This window comes from Microtus pennsylvanicus, chromosome X (assembly GCF_037038515.1).
Source record: "Microtus pennsylvanicus isolate mMicPen1 chromosome X, mMicPen1.hap1, whole genome shotgun sequence".
Classification (NCBI taxonomy): domain Eukaryota; kingdom Metazoa; phylum Chordata; class Mammalia; order Rodentia; family Cricetidae; genus Microtus; species Microtus pennsylvanicus.
This window is the reverse complement of record NC_134601.1, coordinates 77,910,693-77,929,409: the sequence shown is the minus strand read 5'-3', so window position 1 is coordinate 77,929,409 and position 18,717 is coordinate 77,910,693. Positions and strand designations below refer to the sequence as shown.

Here is an 18,717-nt window from a genome sequence, read left to right as displayed (position 1 = left end):
TGGTTTTAAGTGAAAAGTAAAAGAAGGGTAGGCCCACCAATATCTTTTAGATATTCAATGTAAACCTCAGTGAAAACATTTGAGTTTTTTACTCAAATGAATCAACATATTAGACATTACTAGTCCCATTTTATAGATTATGAAACTGATGCTCAGAGAGTTTGGAAATAGAGCCCATAGTATTCAGGATTTAAAAACTTTAAAACATAGATTATTATTCATTTTCTATAATAATTGAAATTAGAATGAATAAGAAATCTGAATGTTTCTGTGAAAACTTGTGCCTACAATATTTGAAACAAAATTAAGTTTCTATTCTCTTAGTTTGAAACACAGTTTGAATAATATGTATATTAGAATAGAATACATTTGAAGTTTTTTTACTCTGAATTTTCCATGAAAGCACACAATGAAATATGATCATATCAATCCTGATTCTTCCTCTGTCATTAATACTCCTTCCTTCTAAACATCAAGTCTTGATTTCTTTTAGTAACTCACTAAATCTATTCAATGAAATCCTTATGAGCATGAATATGGGGCCATCCAATGAAGCATGAGAAACTTACTAGTACTCACACCTTCAAACAGGAATGATTCTCCAATCCCTGGCAGCTATCAACTGCCAACAGTCCCTCAGTGCAGGGTGGGGCCTGTAGAGCACCTTTCTTTTCTATGTTGGAATTTTGGCTGGTTTGTTCTTATGTAAGTCTTGAACAGATAAAAACAGTTCGTGTGAGTTTGTAATGTGGTAACCATGTCATGCTCAGAAGGCATCATTTCATAGCATTTCTCTCTGTCCTTCAGATCTTACTTTCTCACTGCCTCCTCTTCCTTGATGGTCTTGGATCATTGATGGTGAAAGGATTAATATGTCTCTGCAGGGCTGAAAACTGGGTCTATTAGTCTCTAAGCTCTCAACAGTTATACAACTCTCCACTGGTTGTAGCTCAATGAAAGAAAATAAAAAGGACCTTCTTTGGCCAACCTTCCTAACCATAGGCTTTTGACCAGTATTATAACACCACTCACAAATTACCTTCTATTGAGCAAGCCTTAAAAACAATCAGGAATAATTGGTTACTGGCATAGCTATCATACCACAATTACATGAGTGAGCACATGCTGTCTGGCTGGTCAGTGTAACAGCATGCAAGTTCTAGCAATAGTTAAGACTACTGATGTCTTTTCTCCTCCAGCACCAGCCATGTCCCTTTCCAGCACTATGAAGGTTAGCTAACAGGGAAGAGGTTTACTAACCACTTTGAGATTGATTTCTTTAGTTCATGGTATATTTGGAAACAGGGCTGTACCATCTAATCATGGTATTTAAGCAAAGGCAATTCAATAGCTTGTGTTATTTTGGAAACTTGTGTGACCTCCCTGAACGATAGCATATATGAAAGTTTTCCATGCCTTTTACTGCTCTGCTTGTATAATAAATTATGTCTTCTGGTAGCGATATTATCTACTGATGCAAGATCCCTCTCTTTGAAATACTTTTGTTTAAATTAACATTTTGAAATCAGCTTCTTAACTAGTATATTTTTTTTCATATATCAATAGTTTAGGATAGCCTACCCACAACCCTTTCCTCTACCTCATCCTCTGATATTCATCTCCACTTACTCTTTAATCACTAGAATTGATCCATATGCTTTTCATATTGCCTGTATTCTACTATAATTCAAAAAAATATTTACTTGGGTTGAGAGAAAATAAGCTTCAACATGGCTTTTTCATACACACTATCTTTGGGTTAGTTCTCCTTGCAATCCCCTGATTTTCCCAACACCTCTCCCTGAATAAACATTTTTATCACTTCCATAGTGTTTTCTCATCTATTTTCATCTCACCTATTTTCTATTAATTCTACTCATATATCCTCCCTCAATAACCCATCTTTAGTTTTTTATGGCTTCTACTTGTACTCCCAGTTAAACGCTTAAAACAAAAGATTTGAAGCTAGGACTAATATTTTGTAGGATATATGGTATTTGATTTTCTGGACATGAGTTATGTTAGGATTTTACAGACTGTAATTCGTGAAACCTTTATTTGCATATATTTAGGGCTAACCATTTAGTATTAAGTGATCATCCCCGAAACAAACAAACAAGCCATTTTGGGAATTTGGGCATAGTTTTCTCCAAACTGCTTCCTGCTTTATGTTGAGTGAAGTGTTTTTAGGGTTCATGGAGGTCTTTCAGGGGGTCACGGAAACCTTTCAGGGGAGCTCTTATTCCATCAAATCACATTAGCCTGGAAGGAATCCACAGACTCTCATTTCCTGTGGAAACAAAATCAGAACCTCGTTTTCCTTAGACTCTAACTTTGAAGTCAAGATACCTTTATGTTTATTTAGCTTAGAATATCCCAGAATCAAATACCTCTCTGCAGTCAAAAACTTCAAAGAAAACACAATGATATACATAATCCAGACTCTCTGTGTATATTCCATCTTTACATGGCTTATTTTTCTTTACTTCATTAATCTATGACTGGCTGTACTCTTTGGTATTATTTTTACTGTATCTTTAAAGACTTTGTTTTATTTTGTAAACCTATTTCTTTTTGTAACTGTCTATACTCTTTTTCTTCTCTCTCCCAAGCCTACATAAATTTATATAACACTGTGACACATTTAGAGGTCTTTTTCATCTAAATCTGTCCTTATTGTGCATCTGTAATCATTTTTTGCTCGGGAGCAATTTTTTTGAAACAAAATGCTAAGCAGGCATGGCTAGGACCAACTCCACAGCCCTCCCTGTTTGTTCCACCCCATCCAACATGGTGGAGGTATGTTTACTGTCTCTATGAGCCATGTACACCTCCCCAATTCCAGGAATACAACGGGTCTATGTCACCATTAAGCGATTTGTAACACACTGCTTACAGATCCCACCCATTTAAGTGCAGGACCTCCCAAAAGAGCCATAGTTGAAGCTACCAGCATAAAGCAGGAAGTTTTCCCTTAAAGAAGTCATGCAGTTTTTGCCACTAAAGCTGAGTCAGGAAGCCTCTTAAAGGAGCTGCACCCCTGCTTGCCACCAGCAACAGTGTCTATCTGAAAATATGCTGCTACCAAGAAGTTGTGCTTAACTCTGTTCTTTTAGGTTTAGAATTCCTTCCCAAACTCTCTTAGGTTTTATGTGAATATATTTGTCACATGTTGGGTGCCATTTATAGGTAAAGGCTGCTCATTTATTTCCCAACTGCTTAGACCCAAGTAATCACACAGAAACTATATTAATTACAACACAGTTTGGCCAATGCTTCAGACATATTTTTAGCTAGCTCTTATAACTTAAAATAACCCACCACTATTATTCTCTGTATTTCCACAAGGCTGTGGCTTGCCAAGAAATGTTCTGGCAACCATCTCCTACATGGCTCTGCCTATCTCTCTATCTTTGTTCTGATTTCCCACCTTGCCTTACTCTGCTAAGCCATTGGCTGAAACAGCTTCTGTATTAACCAAATGATAATAAAAGGTATTCATATCATACAGAGGGGAATCCTACATCAATCCGTGATCATGGGATGTCTTTTTATTTTGACTAGTTTTTATTAATTTCTTGCATCAGTGTCTTATTGTTTTTATAATAGAGATCTTTATTGGCTCTATTTACATTTATTTCTCGGTATTTTATCTTTGAAGCTATTATCAATGGAATTTTCTAATTGGTTTTTATTTGCAAATTTGGATTAATATATAGAAAACTGATTTTTATGTTCTCATTTTGCACTCTGTCACTTTACTGAATTTTCTTAAAAATCAAATCTGAACTTTTTCTGGTGGAAGTTTTAGGGATATTACGAATATGAGCATTTTGTATAAAAATTAGGTTACATTGACTTTTTCATTTCTTATTTGTATGTCTCTTTTCCCCTTCTCTTACTGCTCTTGCTAAACGTTGAAATACTATACTAAGGATTGAGGCACAATATTAGGCTGTTTATCATAAATATCTGGTTTTTGTTTTAACAGAAGCACTCTTATAAACTTTTCTTGTGCTGCTACCTTAGATGTATATCCAAGGTCCTGGTTAGTTATGAATTTAATTTTTCTTGATTCTAGAATTTTCCTCCCTGATGTTTTCTATGTTCATTAATCACTTAAAAGTGTTTTATTCAGTCTCCATGCATGTTTGTCATTTCTATTAATATTGAGTCCACAATGAATTGATAAGATATAAAAATTACCTAGATTCTAATACACTCATTAACCTTATTTTGTGACCTACATTGTGGTCTATTTTTGGAAGGTTCTGTGGGCTACTGAAAAAAATGTGTATTCTATCTGCTAAATGGATATTTCAATAGCTATTTACTTTACTAAGTCCATTTGATCTATAGGGAAGTATAACTCTGAGGTTAGTTTGCTAAAATTTAGTATCTGGCATAGTAAGATACTGTAAACTTACACAATAATACTTGTATAGGAATTTTTATGATCTTTTATGTCCATTAATGTTTCTTTATGAAACCGAGGTTCCATAATAGTTGGCACATATAGATTTACAGTTTGTTACCTCATCTTTATGAAGTATTTCATTTGTTAAGATATAGTGGCATTCTTGATTTCTTGAAGTCTATGCCAGTTTGTTTTTTATTTATATTTGCTTGATAGAGTGGCTTCCATCCTTTGACTCAGAGTGTGTGTGTGTGTGTGTGTGTGTGTGTGTTTGCCAGTGAGATTCGTTTCTTTGAGGCAACAGATATTTGGATGTAGATTTTTTTTTTTTGATTTTTGAGACAGGGTTTCTCCGTAGCTTTTGGTTCCTGTCCTGGAACTAGCTCTTGTAGACCAGGCTGGCCTCGAACTCACAGAGATCCACCTGCTTCTGCCTCCCGAGTGCTGGGATTAAAGGCATGCGGTACCACCACCCTACTGGATGTAGATTTTTTTAATAAAGTCAGATTGTTTGCATGTCTTTATCGGTAAGTATAGCTGTAGCACACATTCTAATTGCTCTTAATAAATAAGACTCAAAGTCAGATATTGGGGGTGAAAGCTGAAGGATCAGAAAAGCAGCGATGCCAGCCACTAAAGGGAACTTTTATCTCTACCAGTGCTCAGACTAAAGGGGACAATTTTGTTCTTAGACTGTCTCCTCAGATAGCATCCTCAGACTGAAACTGTCTCCACCACTCCTCAGACTGCAAGGGTGATTCTCAGACTGCATTGAGCTCTTGTCTCCTCCTGCCTTATATTTCTCTCTCCGCCCAGTCATAGCACTCCTTTCTCTACCTCCTAAAAGTGTGGGATCCCAAGTGCTGGATCACTTTTGTGTGAACTCTGTTTCTCTTTTAGACAGATTCTATCTCGTGTTGCCCAGGGTGGGCCTTGAACTTACAGAGATCCCTCTGCCTCTGTCCCCTGAGTCCTGGAATTAAAGATGTGTAGCACTACTCTTTGGCCTCTAGCTGCTTATCTCTGCACTCGGATCTTCAGGCAAGCTTTATTTCTTAAAACACAAACAAAATGTCACTACCTACAGCACATTTCATTTAAGGTTTTCCTGACTGGTTTTGTGTGTTAACTTGACATAAGCTGTAGTCATCAGGGGAAGGAGCCTCACTTGAGGAAATGCCTCCATGACATTCAGCTGTAAGACATTTTCTAATTTAGTTATCATTGGGGGTGGTACCATCCCTGAGTTCTGGCTTCTATAAGAAGGTGGGTTGAACAAGCCATGGGAAGCAAGCCTGTAAGCCGCACCCCTCGATGGCCTCTGCATCAGCTTTTGCCTCTGGGATCCTAACCTGTTTGAATTCCTGTATTGACTTTCTTCAGTGATAAACAACAATGCTGAAATCTGAGGCAAATAAACCCTTTCCTCCCCAACTTAAATTTTTGTCATGGTGTTTCATTCCAGCAATAGAAAACCTAGCTAAGAGAATGTTCTTACTAAGAGAATATTTGCTTATTCCTATATTTTCTATTTTTAATGGTTTTGTTAGAATATTTGTTCCTTTTTAGTCCCTATTAATATTAGTATTTTTCTGTTTTCCATGCTTAACATGATGGATTCCTTACTACCTTTACTCTGTTCATCTATAGCCTCATGCAGTTTATTGTTATCTTATACGCTTGTTGAGACTTCTTTGTACAGATTTCTTTAAAGTGACCTTTAAGTATTTCTTGGCATTCTTTAGTTCTGGCTTTGTGGTTTGAGCTTGTCCTGAAATGTTCTTACTACTCCATCAAAATTGAAAAACTGGTTCTTCTAGAAGTGCTCACCTTGATTGGCAATTATTTACTTTTTGGTTTTGTTATATATTTTCTTTGCTTTCTTGGATTTTAAGATTTTTGATGAAAGTCTAATTATACTCTGATTTGTAGTTGAGTTGACAATTCTTCCCCATGGCTTCTAATATTGTTTTCTTTCTTTGTATGTTTTATATGTTGACTATAATATGACATGGGAATTTTATTTTCATCCTTTTTTGACTCAATAACATTTTTTATTGGATTTAGAAACAAACAAACAAAACAAACTCAGGAAAGACAAGCTATAAATCTCGACAGTTTCCCAGAGAAGAGCTGAGGAGAGAAAGAAAATAAAAGCCAAGCTATTTAACGACATTGAGTCAGCCATATTGCAGGGAGGGGGCCTTTAGGGAAAGATTAAAGAAGTTCAAATACTAGAAAAATATTTAGGTTCTAGCCAGCATCCAAAAGACATATAAAGGGAAAAGCTGCTTTTTGAGCTAAAGTGGAGAGAGTCAGCAGAACCTCATGACTAGTTAGATTGTAGGGACTAAGAATGGGAGTTCTGGGAAGGTAAAGTACAGTATTGCATTCAAGAACTAACTGTTCTACTTATATCTTTAGTGTGGCTTTGGATGAATTTACCTTCCTAGGGCTGATCTCTTGGTTAAGTGATTGATCCTGTCTAAATGGAATGTTAGGTCTCTACTCAGGCCAGAGAATTTATTTTCATGACAAGAACAAATTATGTTTAGTGTTTTTTTTACAGTTACTATAATATGCCCCATTCTGAATAAGTAACTTTGAAATTATTTATGAACCTTTGTCAAGGATTGTTGCGGGAGGTCCTCCCACTCCTCCAACCTATCGCCGCTGAGATACCAGCCCCTTGGGGCGTGGTCTCTCTCCCTTTAAAAAAGCGGCCACTTCCCTCTCCTCTCTCTCTTCACTTCCTCTTCCTCCCGGCATTCTGTTCTGTTTACTCCACCCACCTAAGGGTGGGCCTATCCAATGGGCCTAGCAGTTTCTTTATTGCTTAGAGCCAATGAAATCAACAGATTGATATATGACACTCCCACATCAAAGGATGGCATTGTCAAGATGCCCAGGATTTCTTTTTTTTTTTTTTTTGGCTTCTAGCCATGAAAGAAACGGGTTACTTTGTGCATAAGAGAGTTTATTCTGTGACCTTGTCTGTTGAGGTCCTGAGTGCTTTTGTGTGTGGATGTTTATTTCTTTTTCTAGATTAGAGATTTTTTTCTACTATAATTTCATCAAATAGATCCTTACCCCTTTTGTTATTGGTACTAGACCTTGTAGATTCGTTGGCTTATCTCTTCATTGTACTTCAGAATTCTTGGATGTTGTCATCAAGCATGTTTTTATTCTTTATTGATATCTGAATGTAATATTTCCTTGACTTACCCTTCAGTTCTTATATTCTTTTTCTGCTTCCTTAAGTTATTTGGTTATGTTGTCTCTTTTTAATCAATTATTTTCATTTTCAATGTTTCTATTTTTTTAAAAAATGTTTATATGATTTCTTCCTCATGTTACTATTTTTTCTCTTCCCAACTGAAAAATTTTAGACTCATTTTGATTAAATTTTTTCTTTATGTTTTTGATATTCTATATTCTAGTTTGAATTTATTTGCTTATTTGCAAACTGGATGGCATCACTGTTTTTCCTTACAAACAATGTTTGGATATCCACACCTAGCAGCTTATCCATTTCAGTATCTTTGAATTCGCTATTTCAGGAGTATGTTAGCTATTTTTCCCATTACTATGACAAAGCACCCTAGAGAACAAATGTAAAGGGGATATTTTGTTTTTGCTTACTTTTTAAAAGGAATTACGTCCATCCATGGTGGCAGGGAGGGGATAGTGTTGTGGGTTTTTCTGAGGTTCCTCCCTGGAAGTAGACCCATTTATTTTTCCCTTTGCATTTCCTTTGGGATCCCATTCCATGCAATCATGTTTTATAATTTGATCAAGTTTTTGGAAGAGTCAGTTTTTCTTGATTTTTCTTGTTCTTATATTTTTGTGCTGTCAATTTTCGTCTCAGTTTAAATTTCTCTCTAGGTTTTATTTGGAGATCTCTTTATTGAAAAATTGACTATTAAGGGCCAAACCTCCAATATCATTCAGAGAAGAGAAAACAAAATGTTGTTACAGCAATCAATATCTAGCTGGATAGGATTTATAAATATACTAAAAATTTAGTAATCCCATTAGCATATTACCAATGACCATTGTACAAAGCATTGCAAAATAAATGCTGAATGTGATAGAAATTTTAAAAGTACTTAGTGTCAGCGAGATATTTATACATTCTTAAGAAAAAAGAGAAGCAAGAGAAAGGAAAAAATATGGGAGCAACATTAAATAAATGCAAGGAACAAGAAGAGGAGTGAAGCAGAATTCATAGAAGGAGATAAATAGAGAAGGAAACTAGGAAAATAAAAAAGAAAGAAAAATGCAAAAGTCCCAATAATTAGAAAATTTGGTGTAAAATTAGGTGGCTATAAGGACTAGTAAATTCAAAACATAATATTAAAAAACTGAAAGTAGGACCAATAATATAGTAGAGGGAAAAACAACATGGATATATGGGGATACAAATAAAGAAAAGATAATAAAAAGAATTGTCCAACAAAGAAAACAAGTATAAATAAATTTATATGAATGTGTGAAGATTAATAAAATTAAAAATATTAATTACAGTAAAGTGAAATGCTGCTAAAGATGAAGTAAAGTAGAAAAATCTGGGATGCACAGGAGAAAAAAAACAAGGAAAATATATGAAATAGCGGTACAACTTTTTCTTGATGCTTAAAACATCGAGGCTTTACATAACAGAAAGAATTCACTTGAAGTCGTGGACTCCTGGTTTTCTTATGTTTGTTCTCTTTGGTCTTTTGAGTCTGTGTAGGAAAAGTGATGTTCTCCACAGCTGACTTTACTAGGTTCTCTTTGTGTGACAGAGGCCTCTGCTGGCCACAGTTAACTTCACAGCTCAGACTCTCTTACTCTCCCATAGTCTGTTGAGGTTACCTCATTGGGTGATTAATGTTCTGGGGGGAAGGTCTTCACATCGGGAATGTGGGAAACAGTCACAGCACTGAGATTTGTTGAGGTCAGGCCATTTCTTATTATTTTCAAGATCTCTGAAATATTAATCACCTTGCTGGAGGGATGTACTTTCTATTGTGAGTGGCAAGCATGTAGGTGAGTAACTTCAGGGCTTGGTCCACTTAGTTCAGGGCTTATGGACTCCTGTGTTTTCTCTGTTGAGGAGATCTGCTCCTGGATGCTGAGGTTGTTCTATGAACTTTCCTTGTGTACCCCATTCCCTCACCTGAGTCTTGCTCAGGCTACACATTCTAACTAGCCAGTGTCTGGCCCTCCCACCCAACACAACTGCTTCCTAGGGACATCTGTAATCCTAGAGCTTTCGCAAATTAAAGTCAGGCTCCATGACTTGTGCTTGTTCCATTCTCAGGCACCAGGTGTTACACAATTTTAAATAATTGGTGTTGTCGCAGGGTCCCCACCAGGCTACTGCTATCTGACTTTCACAAAGTAACAAACTGAAATTCCCGTCCCTTGTTGACCTGTCTACTGCTCTCTGACTTACACAGACTAACAAACTGAAATGCCCATCCCCTGTTGACCTGTCTACTTGAGGAGCAATTGTCTTACCAAATCCTCAATATTTGCATTTGGACCACGAGAGAATAATGGGTTGTTCCAAGTGTAACATTGCCAATCTCTTTTCACCAGGATGGCCTGGCTTCACCTTTTGAATGAGACTGGTTTCGCCCCTCACACACACTAAGGAGTTCTGTGGCTGGAGCTGTGTTGAAAGTGGCTTACTCCTTTTATTTTTCACAATGCCCATCTTTATGGACACTTCTCAGGTGTTCTTTCACTGTATTTGTGATTTTCGGGGACTCTTCTTCTTTTTGTCTTTCTTTAGAAAAGTCTATTCTTTTAAAAGATTTACATTTATTTATTCATTTATTTATTTGTGGGGACATGTACCACAGCACACATGCAGAGGTCAGAGGTCAACTGGTTGTAGTCTGTTCTCCTTCCTTGATGTAGATTTCAGGGCTTGAATTCACCTCATTAGGTTTGGTAATAGAGCTTTCACCTGTTGAGCCAGTTTACAGGTCATGATTGTTTCATGTGTTGATCCTTTTATCCTGATTATATGGAGAGATCTTCTAGTATCATTTTTGGTTCACAGTCTATTAAGGTAGAGTGATTATTTGAAGTCACCACATACTTTTCGTATTCCCTGCTATACTGTTTGTTACTCTGGTAGTGCTTCTGGTAGTGCTTCACATATGCTTGCTCTCTCTCTCTCTCTTTCTCTTTCTGTCTTAGTCTTTGTCTTTATTTTTCTGTCTGTCTTTCTCTTTCCATATATATGTATATATATATATATATATATATATATATATATATATATATATATATATATATATGTCACACACCTGTCAAGTACCAGTACTTGTAAGAAACAATGATAGTGTCTGAAATCTGTTTGGGTTCCAGAAAAAAGGGCCAAGGGGGGTGGCGCTGGTTAAGTACATACTTCTTTTGCAGAGTGCCTGAGTTTAGTTCCCAGTACCCACATAGGGTAGCTCACAACCTTCTGTAATTTCAGCTACAGGATGATTTGATGTCTATGGCCTCATCATCTGTTGGCATATGCACTAAATTTTACATACCACCTACCCCAAACAGATAATTCAGGCATATAATTAAGAGTTGGGGGAAAGAGTGAAGGATGAATATGATCAAAACACATTATATGACATTCTCAATGAATAAATAAGAACATTATATCTTTTAGAAACTTCTAAAATCAAAATATCCATTTTAAATTGCAGTTAAGAATTAGCTAAGCCACTGAATGATAATCTAGAGAAATTAAGCTTCATGTTTCTCTTATTACCTGAAAGATACAGACCCATTGAAACAAACTATTTAATTAAGTTTACAATTTAGATACTCATCTTCAAAGGTCTACTTTACTTTGCATAATGGGATTTTTTTTTCTTTGAGTGTATAGAGGAGCCCACAGAAATGTAAGATAGATGAAATTCTGAGTTCCATAGTTCTTTGTTTTGTGATATCAGAAAATTAAAAGACAGATCTTTCATACTTTATTTTATTTTCTATTTGTTCATTCTGTATGAATGATGCAGCATATTTAATCTTTGATTAAATCAAATATGTGATACATGTGTACACATCTTTATAATTGAGTTTTAGAAATGCCTAAAGAAGTCCTTGCCCATCATACATACAGGCTTATATTGAGCAGCAGAGAATGTATGATTATAAAACATGGTCCTAAACAAAGGTGCATCATATACATTTATTTTTACTTTTACTATACACTTACATGTGCAGTGCAAATTCTAATTGGTTTTAATTATAAAAATCGTGAGTCAGATATAGGGGTAAATGCTGAAAGGTCAGAGAAGCAGAGCAGCCAGCCACTAGTTCTTACCTTTACTGAATGCTCAGACCAAATGGGCAACCCTGTCTCTATGAAACTTCAGACTAAATCCTGAGCTCCTTTCTCTTCCTGCCTTATATTCCTCTCTCCGTCCAGCCATATCACTTCCTGTCTCCACCTCCCTAGTGCTGGAATTAAAGGTGTGAGCCACCACCGCTTGGCTATATTTCTCTCTCTCTCTCTCTCTCTCTCTCTCTCTCTCTCTCTCTCTCTCTCTCTCTCTCTCTCTCTCTGTTTTACAAGACAGGGTTTCTCTGTAACTTTGGAGCCTGTCCTGGAATTAGCTCTTGTAGACCAGGCTGGACTGAGTCAATCTCATGTAGTCCAGGGTGAATTGAACTCACACAGACCTGTCTGCCACTGTCTCCTGAGTGCTAGGATTAAAGGGGTGTGCCTCTATGGCTAACTAGTGTGGCTAGCTCCACACTCTCATCTTCAGGAAGGCTTTACTCATTAATGAACAAACAAAATATCACTGTATTTTATCACCATAAACATCACCACATTTTTTATCATCACAAATACTTATGGAATAATTCCATGTGTTCATACATCCCTCTTGCATAAGAATTTAACCTGTCAGAAAGTCGAGAAGAAGAGATGGAACAATCAAAATTCAACAAAAGAGTGACTTGTTAGAAAGCATCACAGAGTGCTACTTTCCAGACACTGAAAAATTCGAGTTCATTTTGTGGGGGAAGGAAAGGAGGTACAAGGTATGTTTAAGTGATGAGTCAGAAATGATGGATTTTAATTATTCAGTTTGAGTTTTGCTTTATATTATGAGTCTTGAATGGTTGTACCCAGAGACTTCTGATCTAGGAACATGCTATAAATAGGAAAATCCTGTGCTTATCCTTCTAGAACTAAAACTTAGTGGATGCATATGATTCAGTGCAGCAAATATCTCTGGGGGTGTACTATGGGCCAGGAAACTCTGTTGACAGTAGAAAATACTAAAATATAATCTTGGATTGCTGATGTGTAAATAAAGGCAAATATGATAGAATTTTTGAAAGACAGGTGAAATGATGGTTCATCAGAGGGGCCTCTAACCTAAACTATATTAGTAAGGAAAGATTCTAGTGAGAAAGGTCATCTGATATTTGTTTGGAAAGATAAATAGGAAATGCTAGATGAAAATGGAGAATAACTACTAAACTCAAAATTAAAACTATGCTCTGACACATTATTTTCCCCCACTCTCTAGTGTACAGAGGCTTTTGGACAATCTTCATTATATTAGGTGCTGCTTCTAGTCTGTCAGGGGGATTTCTGCTGGTGTATGGGGTGCCCTTTGCCAGTGCTGGCTGTTACAAAGTTGGAGGTGGCTTTCTGATGATCTCAGGTAAGTTGTTGCATCACCTTATGGACACAAACTATAACTACAAAGTCATGTATATAAGTTTATTATTTACCATAAAATTTTTGCTTGAAGAGAACCTGAACTGATAAGAAATTGTGACTAAATTAGTGATGGTGAATTAAGTATATTCCTCTAATATAAACTTTTCATAAGCATTTGTTTACTTATTCTATATATGGAAAATTTGTTCTTAGTTGTATTATAGAAAGATAACATTTAGCAATTTATGTGCATTTTCCAATACGTTGATTGTCGATTTTTCTCCTCTAAATATATGATAGATAGAAGAAAAGGTAGAGATTTGGAAATACTTTAAAGTTATAAAGAGATTATAAACTTGAGAAACTGAAAGGTACCCAGAATGGCAATTGTATAGGTAGATGTAGGCAGAATATTATGAAATGATGTTAATGTTTTCAGCCAAAGACTGAGAAAAACTTGTTTATTTCTTGGTTTGTGATCAGGAGTTTGTGTTTTCCACAACCTCACTAAAAACCATAATATTTTATTAAGGGATGCCATTATAGTATGCTAAAGGAAATGACATAGTTCTTGGGCTACATAGAAAGATTACAACATGAAAGCATTTCCATTGCATAGATGAAAAAAATCAACCCACAGAAAGAATATGTAATTTATCTCAGATCAGACAGTGAATGGTACAGACAAGTTTTAAAAAAAAGATAAGGTAATGTGTGTGGGTGTAAAATCTGTATGTATATATTCATATATATGTACTTTCATATATTTATTATAGGATACCTATATCTAGTCAAGTAATATATTCATTACTTTTATACATGACTATCATTTTGTCTTTGGGCCACTTAATATATACCTTCTCATCATTTTTCCATTGTTTTGCAAATCAATTTAACACATGATAAATACATGTAATTTTATATGTCACTTTAGAAGAACAGTGGAAATCTTGGAAAATTTCTTAGAAACAGTTTGTTAAGCTTACAAAACCAGAAAACAGCAAATAAATTAGTCAGTCTGCTTGTAGAAACTTTTTGGGAGATGATTAGTAGAGAAACTATTGGCCACTGATGGATGCTAGGACAGGAAATTCAGTACCCTCCTAGATAATCCCACAGTCATGAACATAGGAACAGCACTGGCTAAACTCAATTGGTTTTCTTTTTATTTTTTCTTTTTTGGTTTCTCAAGACAAGGTTTCTCTGTGTAACAGTCCTAGCTGTTCTGGAACTAGCTCTTGTAGACCAGGCTGGCCTCCAACTCACAGGGATTCACCTGCTTCTGCCTCCCAAGTGCTGGGATTAGATGAGTGCATCACCACGGCCCGGCCTCAGTTGGTTTTTAAACAAAACAACTACATAAAAGGACTTGGAACTGGAAGGGAGGTATATTAGGGAGGGGAGTCAGGAGGAGTTGGAGGATAGGAGGGGGCAATATGATTAACATGCATTGTATACATCTATGACGTTTTAAAGGAATAAATTGTTTTTACGGAAATTCAAAATAAAAAGTAGGAAGAGGTTGAAAATAATGTACTAATTACAGTCTAGTTTATAGTATAGTTATATATATATATTTGTATTCAATGAGAAGTAAATTATGATCACATTAAAAATAATAAATGAAAGCATTATCTGTTAAATATTTAACAATTTAGTAAGCATTAGTAAGAACCCAGCACATATCTAATAAAGTGAATTTGAGTGGAGTTTGAGAGAGAAATTTAATAGTTTAAAATCTAGGATATAGACAGCTGTAATGCCCAAAATCCAACTAATAGGTAGGAATAGCTCAGGTGCAGAGAGTCCTTGGCAGTGACTGGCTCTAAGGTAAGCATGACTACAGGAAGCATGGAGAAACTGGAGTTTCTTTTCTCCTACAAATAGATTGAGCTGAACCCACTGGGTGTGAAAATTTAACCTAATTTGATCTGGTTGAAATGCCTATTTTAGAACTCAGAGCACCAAGATTTTGCTTGCTTAAGAAACCTGATTTTTAAATAAATGTGATTTTTCTCTTTAGGCATGTCCATTTTCCTCTACTTTATAAGCAGAATCTTAGTTTTAAGCAGAGTCAAAGTTTCAACACATAGAGAAAGTACAATTATAGTTATAATGGCAGGCACATGACTTACATATCTCAAATGTCGATCCTCATGTTAATATGTAATTGTTTAATCTTCCGTTGTTATCATGACTTAGGTAATTTTCTGTTTACAGTAAACAGGACACTTTCAGGTCTAGCTGCAGCAACAGTTGATTCTATACAAGCACTATCTTCACCCTATACAATATATTCTCAAGCTATTGTGGCTTATGTAGAAAAGAGAGCAATCTATGATTTCTTTGTGGTATAACTGTTTATATACTTGGATAATCATGTGAAAGTGTTCTCAAGATCTAGTTCTATACTTACCTTATGGTATTGTTGAAATTTAGGTTTCTTTTTCTATACTTCTAACTTTGCCACATATATTTGTGCATTTTAAGTCAACAGAGAGGGTGTTTTCTGGAGTAAGCATTATTTCTTATTTTTATTCTTGTCCCACCACCTCCAAAAGGACAATAGCTACACATGTTGAAGATGGCACTCTTTATTGACTCAAATTCCCAAATGTGATATCATTGTATGGGGTTAATGGCATTGCGTTAATATAATATTCATTTAAGTTGGAGGCATGTGAGTAAACTTTCCAAAAACTTAGCTGATTTGGATCAAAATTATAGCCAGATAAGTGACTGGAATATATTACCAATTTGAATTTAGGCCTTTTGATTTAAAGAAATCAAAAAGTCTTGAATAACTAGGTCCCATTCTTCTTTTCATAGATTCTTTATAACTCTAGGACACCAACTAATTTTGAGTCTCTTTGAAGTAAAATTTCTAACAGATAGATCAGGTAATTGATATATCAGATAAGTTAAATATACTCATGCCTTCAGTTTGACTAATAAGTTGAACATATTGCTAATGCCACAAAAATTGACAAACAGATAAAGATTTATAGTTAGATACAGGAGTAGTTTAATGACTCTGCAGTTCCTTGCCTATAAGTGAAACCCAGGCAAATGATAAGTTATTTTCCATTAACTAGTTAAGTAGAGAAAAGTCACTCTGCCCACTCAAACGGGGTGGATTGTATTAATTTTATTTCTTAAAATGGTGAAAGAATAAATATATCTTGGAAAAAAGAGGACACAATTTTCTATGAATTAAAGTTTTGTACTTTTCTTATTAAAAGACACTGATCATTTTTTCTACTAAAGCATATTTAAGAACAGAAGGGCTGCTGAGAAGCCAAGGACAATGGCACTGGGTTTTGATCCTACTTCATGTCCTGGCTTTGTGGGAGCCTAGCCAGTTTGGATGTTCTCCTTCCTAGACCAGGATGGAGGGAGGAGGACTTTGGACTTTCCACAGGGCAGGGAACCCTGACTGCTCTTCAGACTGGAGAGGGAGGGGGAGAGGAGTGGGGGGAGGGGGAGAGGAGTGGGGGGAGGGGGAGAGGAGTGGGGGGAGGGGGGAGGAGTGGGAGGCTGGGAGGAGGCGGAAATTTTTTTTCTCAAAAAATAATAATAATAATAATAATAAAAAAGAACAGAAGATAGCCCGTACCTGGCAGTGGGATTTTGATTTTAAAAACCCATGACTTTAAAAAAGAGCATTATCAACAAAATGATAATGGATGAACATGGATGAGCAAGTATCTCTGTTGTAGGATATAGAGTCCTTTGATTATATGCCCAAGAGTGATGTAGCTAGTTCCTATGATAATTCTATTTCTAGCCTTTGAGGAAAATCTAGCACTGATTCCCATAGCAGCTGTATTAGTTCACATACTTGCCAACTATGAACAAAATTCCTCTTTTCCTACATCTATGCTAGCATTTGTTTTCTTTTTTTTATTGAGAAAATGAGAAAAAAAAACAAGTTTCCATTTCCTCCCAGCCTCCCATTTCCCTCCCCCTCCTCCCACCCTTCTCCCCCTCCTCCCACCCTTATCCCCCTCCCCCCACTCCTTTCCCCCTCCCTCTCCAGTCCAAAGAGCAGTCAGGGTTCCCTGCCCTGTGGTAAGTCCTAGGTCCTCCCCCCTCCGTCCATGTCTAGGAAGGTGAACATCCAAACTGGCTAGGCTCCCACAAAGCCAGAACATGAAGTAGGATCAAAACCCCTTGCCATTGTCCTTGGCGTCTCATCAGCTCTCATTGTTCGCCATGTTCAGAGAGTCCAGTTTTATCCCATGCTTTTTCAGTCACAGTCCAGCTGGCCTTGGTGAGCTCCCAATAGATCAGCTCCACTGTCTCAGTGGGTGGGTGCACCCCTCGTGGACCCGACTTCTTTGCTCATGAAAAGATTGACTTCATTTTATTTTTTGATAATAGCCATTCTGACTGGGGCAAGAATGAATTTCAAAGTAGGTCTGATCTTCGTTTCTCTGAAACATATTTTAAAATATTCAATAGTCATTTGTGTTTATTATTTTAAAATCACTATTTAGATCTATATCCCAATTTTTGTTTGGGATTTTGGTTTGCTTGATGTTTTATTCTTTTAGATTTTGTATATTCTAGGTATTCATCTTAGTTAGAGGTATATGTGTTAATGATTTTATCCTATTCTGTGGGGTGCTTCTTTACACAACTAACCATTTCCTTTGCTCTACATAAGGATTTTTTTTTAAGTTTCATTAGTCCTATTTGCCCATAGTTGGACTTTATTTCCCTATTGAAGGAAGTTGTATTTAGAAACTCCTTACCTATATCTATAGCATGTTGTGTACTTTACTTTTTTTCTAGAAGTTTTGTTTTTTTAAATAGTAGTTCTAATTTATACTTTAAATGTTTTATACATTTATACAATGTATTTTGATCAGAATTTCAGGATTTTCGTTGAGGTCTCTGATCTTTTTGGAGATGACTTTGTGCATGGTAAAATATTATGGTATGTCAATGTCACACTATTTAAGAGTGTAATTTAGCCGGGCGGTGGTGGCGTGCGCCTTTAATCCCAGCACTCGGGAGGCAGAGGCAGGCGGATCTCTGTGAGTTCGAGACCAGCCTGGTCTACAGAGCTAGTTCCAGGACAGGCTCCAAAGCCACAGAGAAACCCTGTCTCGAAAAAAAAGAGTGTAATTTAAATACAGGAAATAATGATACCTCAATATTTTCTTTTTTGATCATTTTTTTGACTTCTTGAAGTGCTTAAGGGCCACTTAAATTTAGATTGTTTCTTCTGTTTCTGTGAATAATGTTACTGTTAAATGTCTTTCTGTACACAAAGATTGATTAGACAAACTAATGGAAGGAAAATTTAAATATCCAAAATCTATCCATACATACATACAGACATACATGCATACAGCCAACTATTCTTTTCTTAGAATATTGTTAAAGGCGTTCATATGCAGTGAGCAAAGATAGTCTTTTTTTAAGTGGATCTAGAAACTGTGGCTACTCACGTGTACTGCCCCATATATAAAATTTCAAGAGACATAATAAGGTAGTTATTCTGTAATCATGATCCTCCAGACATAACAAGCTGACCAACTACTCACTCACTAATTTACTACTACAAGAGCAAAGGAAATTAAGTAAGACCAAAGTGACTACTTGT

At 36.1% G+C, this 18,717-nt stretch overlaps 1 protein-coding gene across 1 annotated transcript in view; it reads left to right on the top strand.

The window, feature by feature from the left end:
- Positions 1-18,717, top strand: part of LOC142841432 (transmembrane protein 182-like) — a 55,003-nt gene that overhangs the window by 22,034 nt on the left and 14,252 nt on the right. Inside the window, exon 4 of the mRNA XM_075958270.1 lies at positions 12,967-13,104. Coding sequence (XP_075814385.1) covers positions 12,967-13,104 — 138 coding nt within the window. The remainder of the gene's footprint in view (positions 1-12,966; positions 13,105-18,717) is intronic.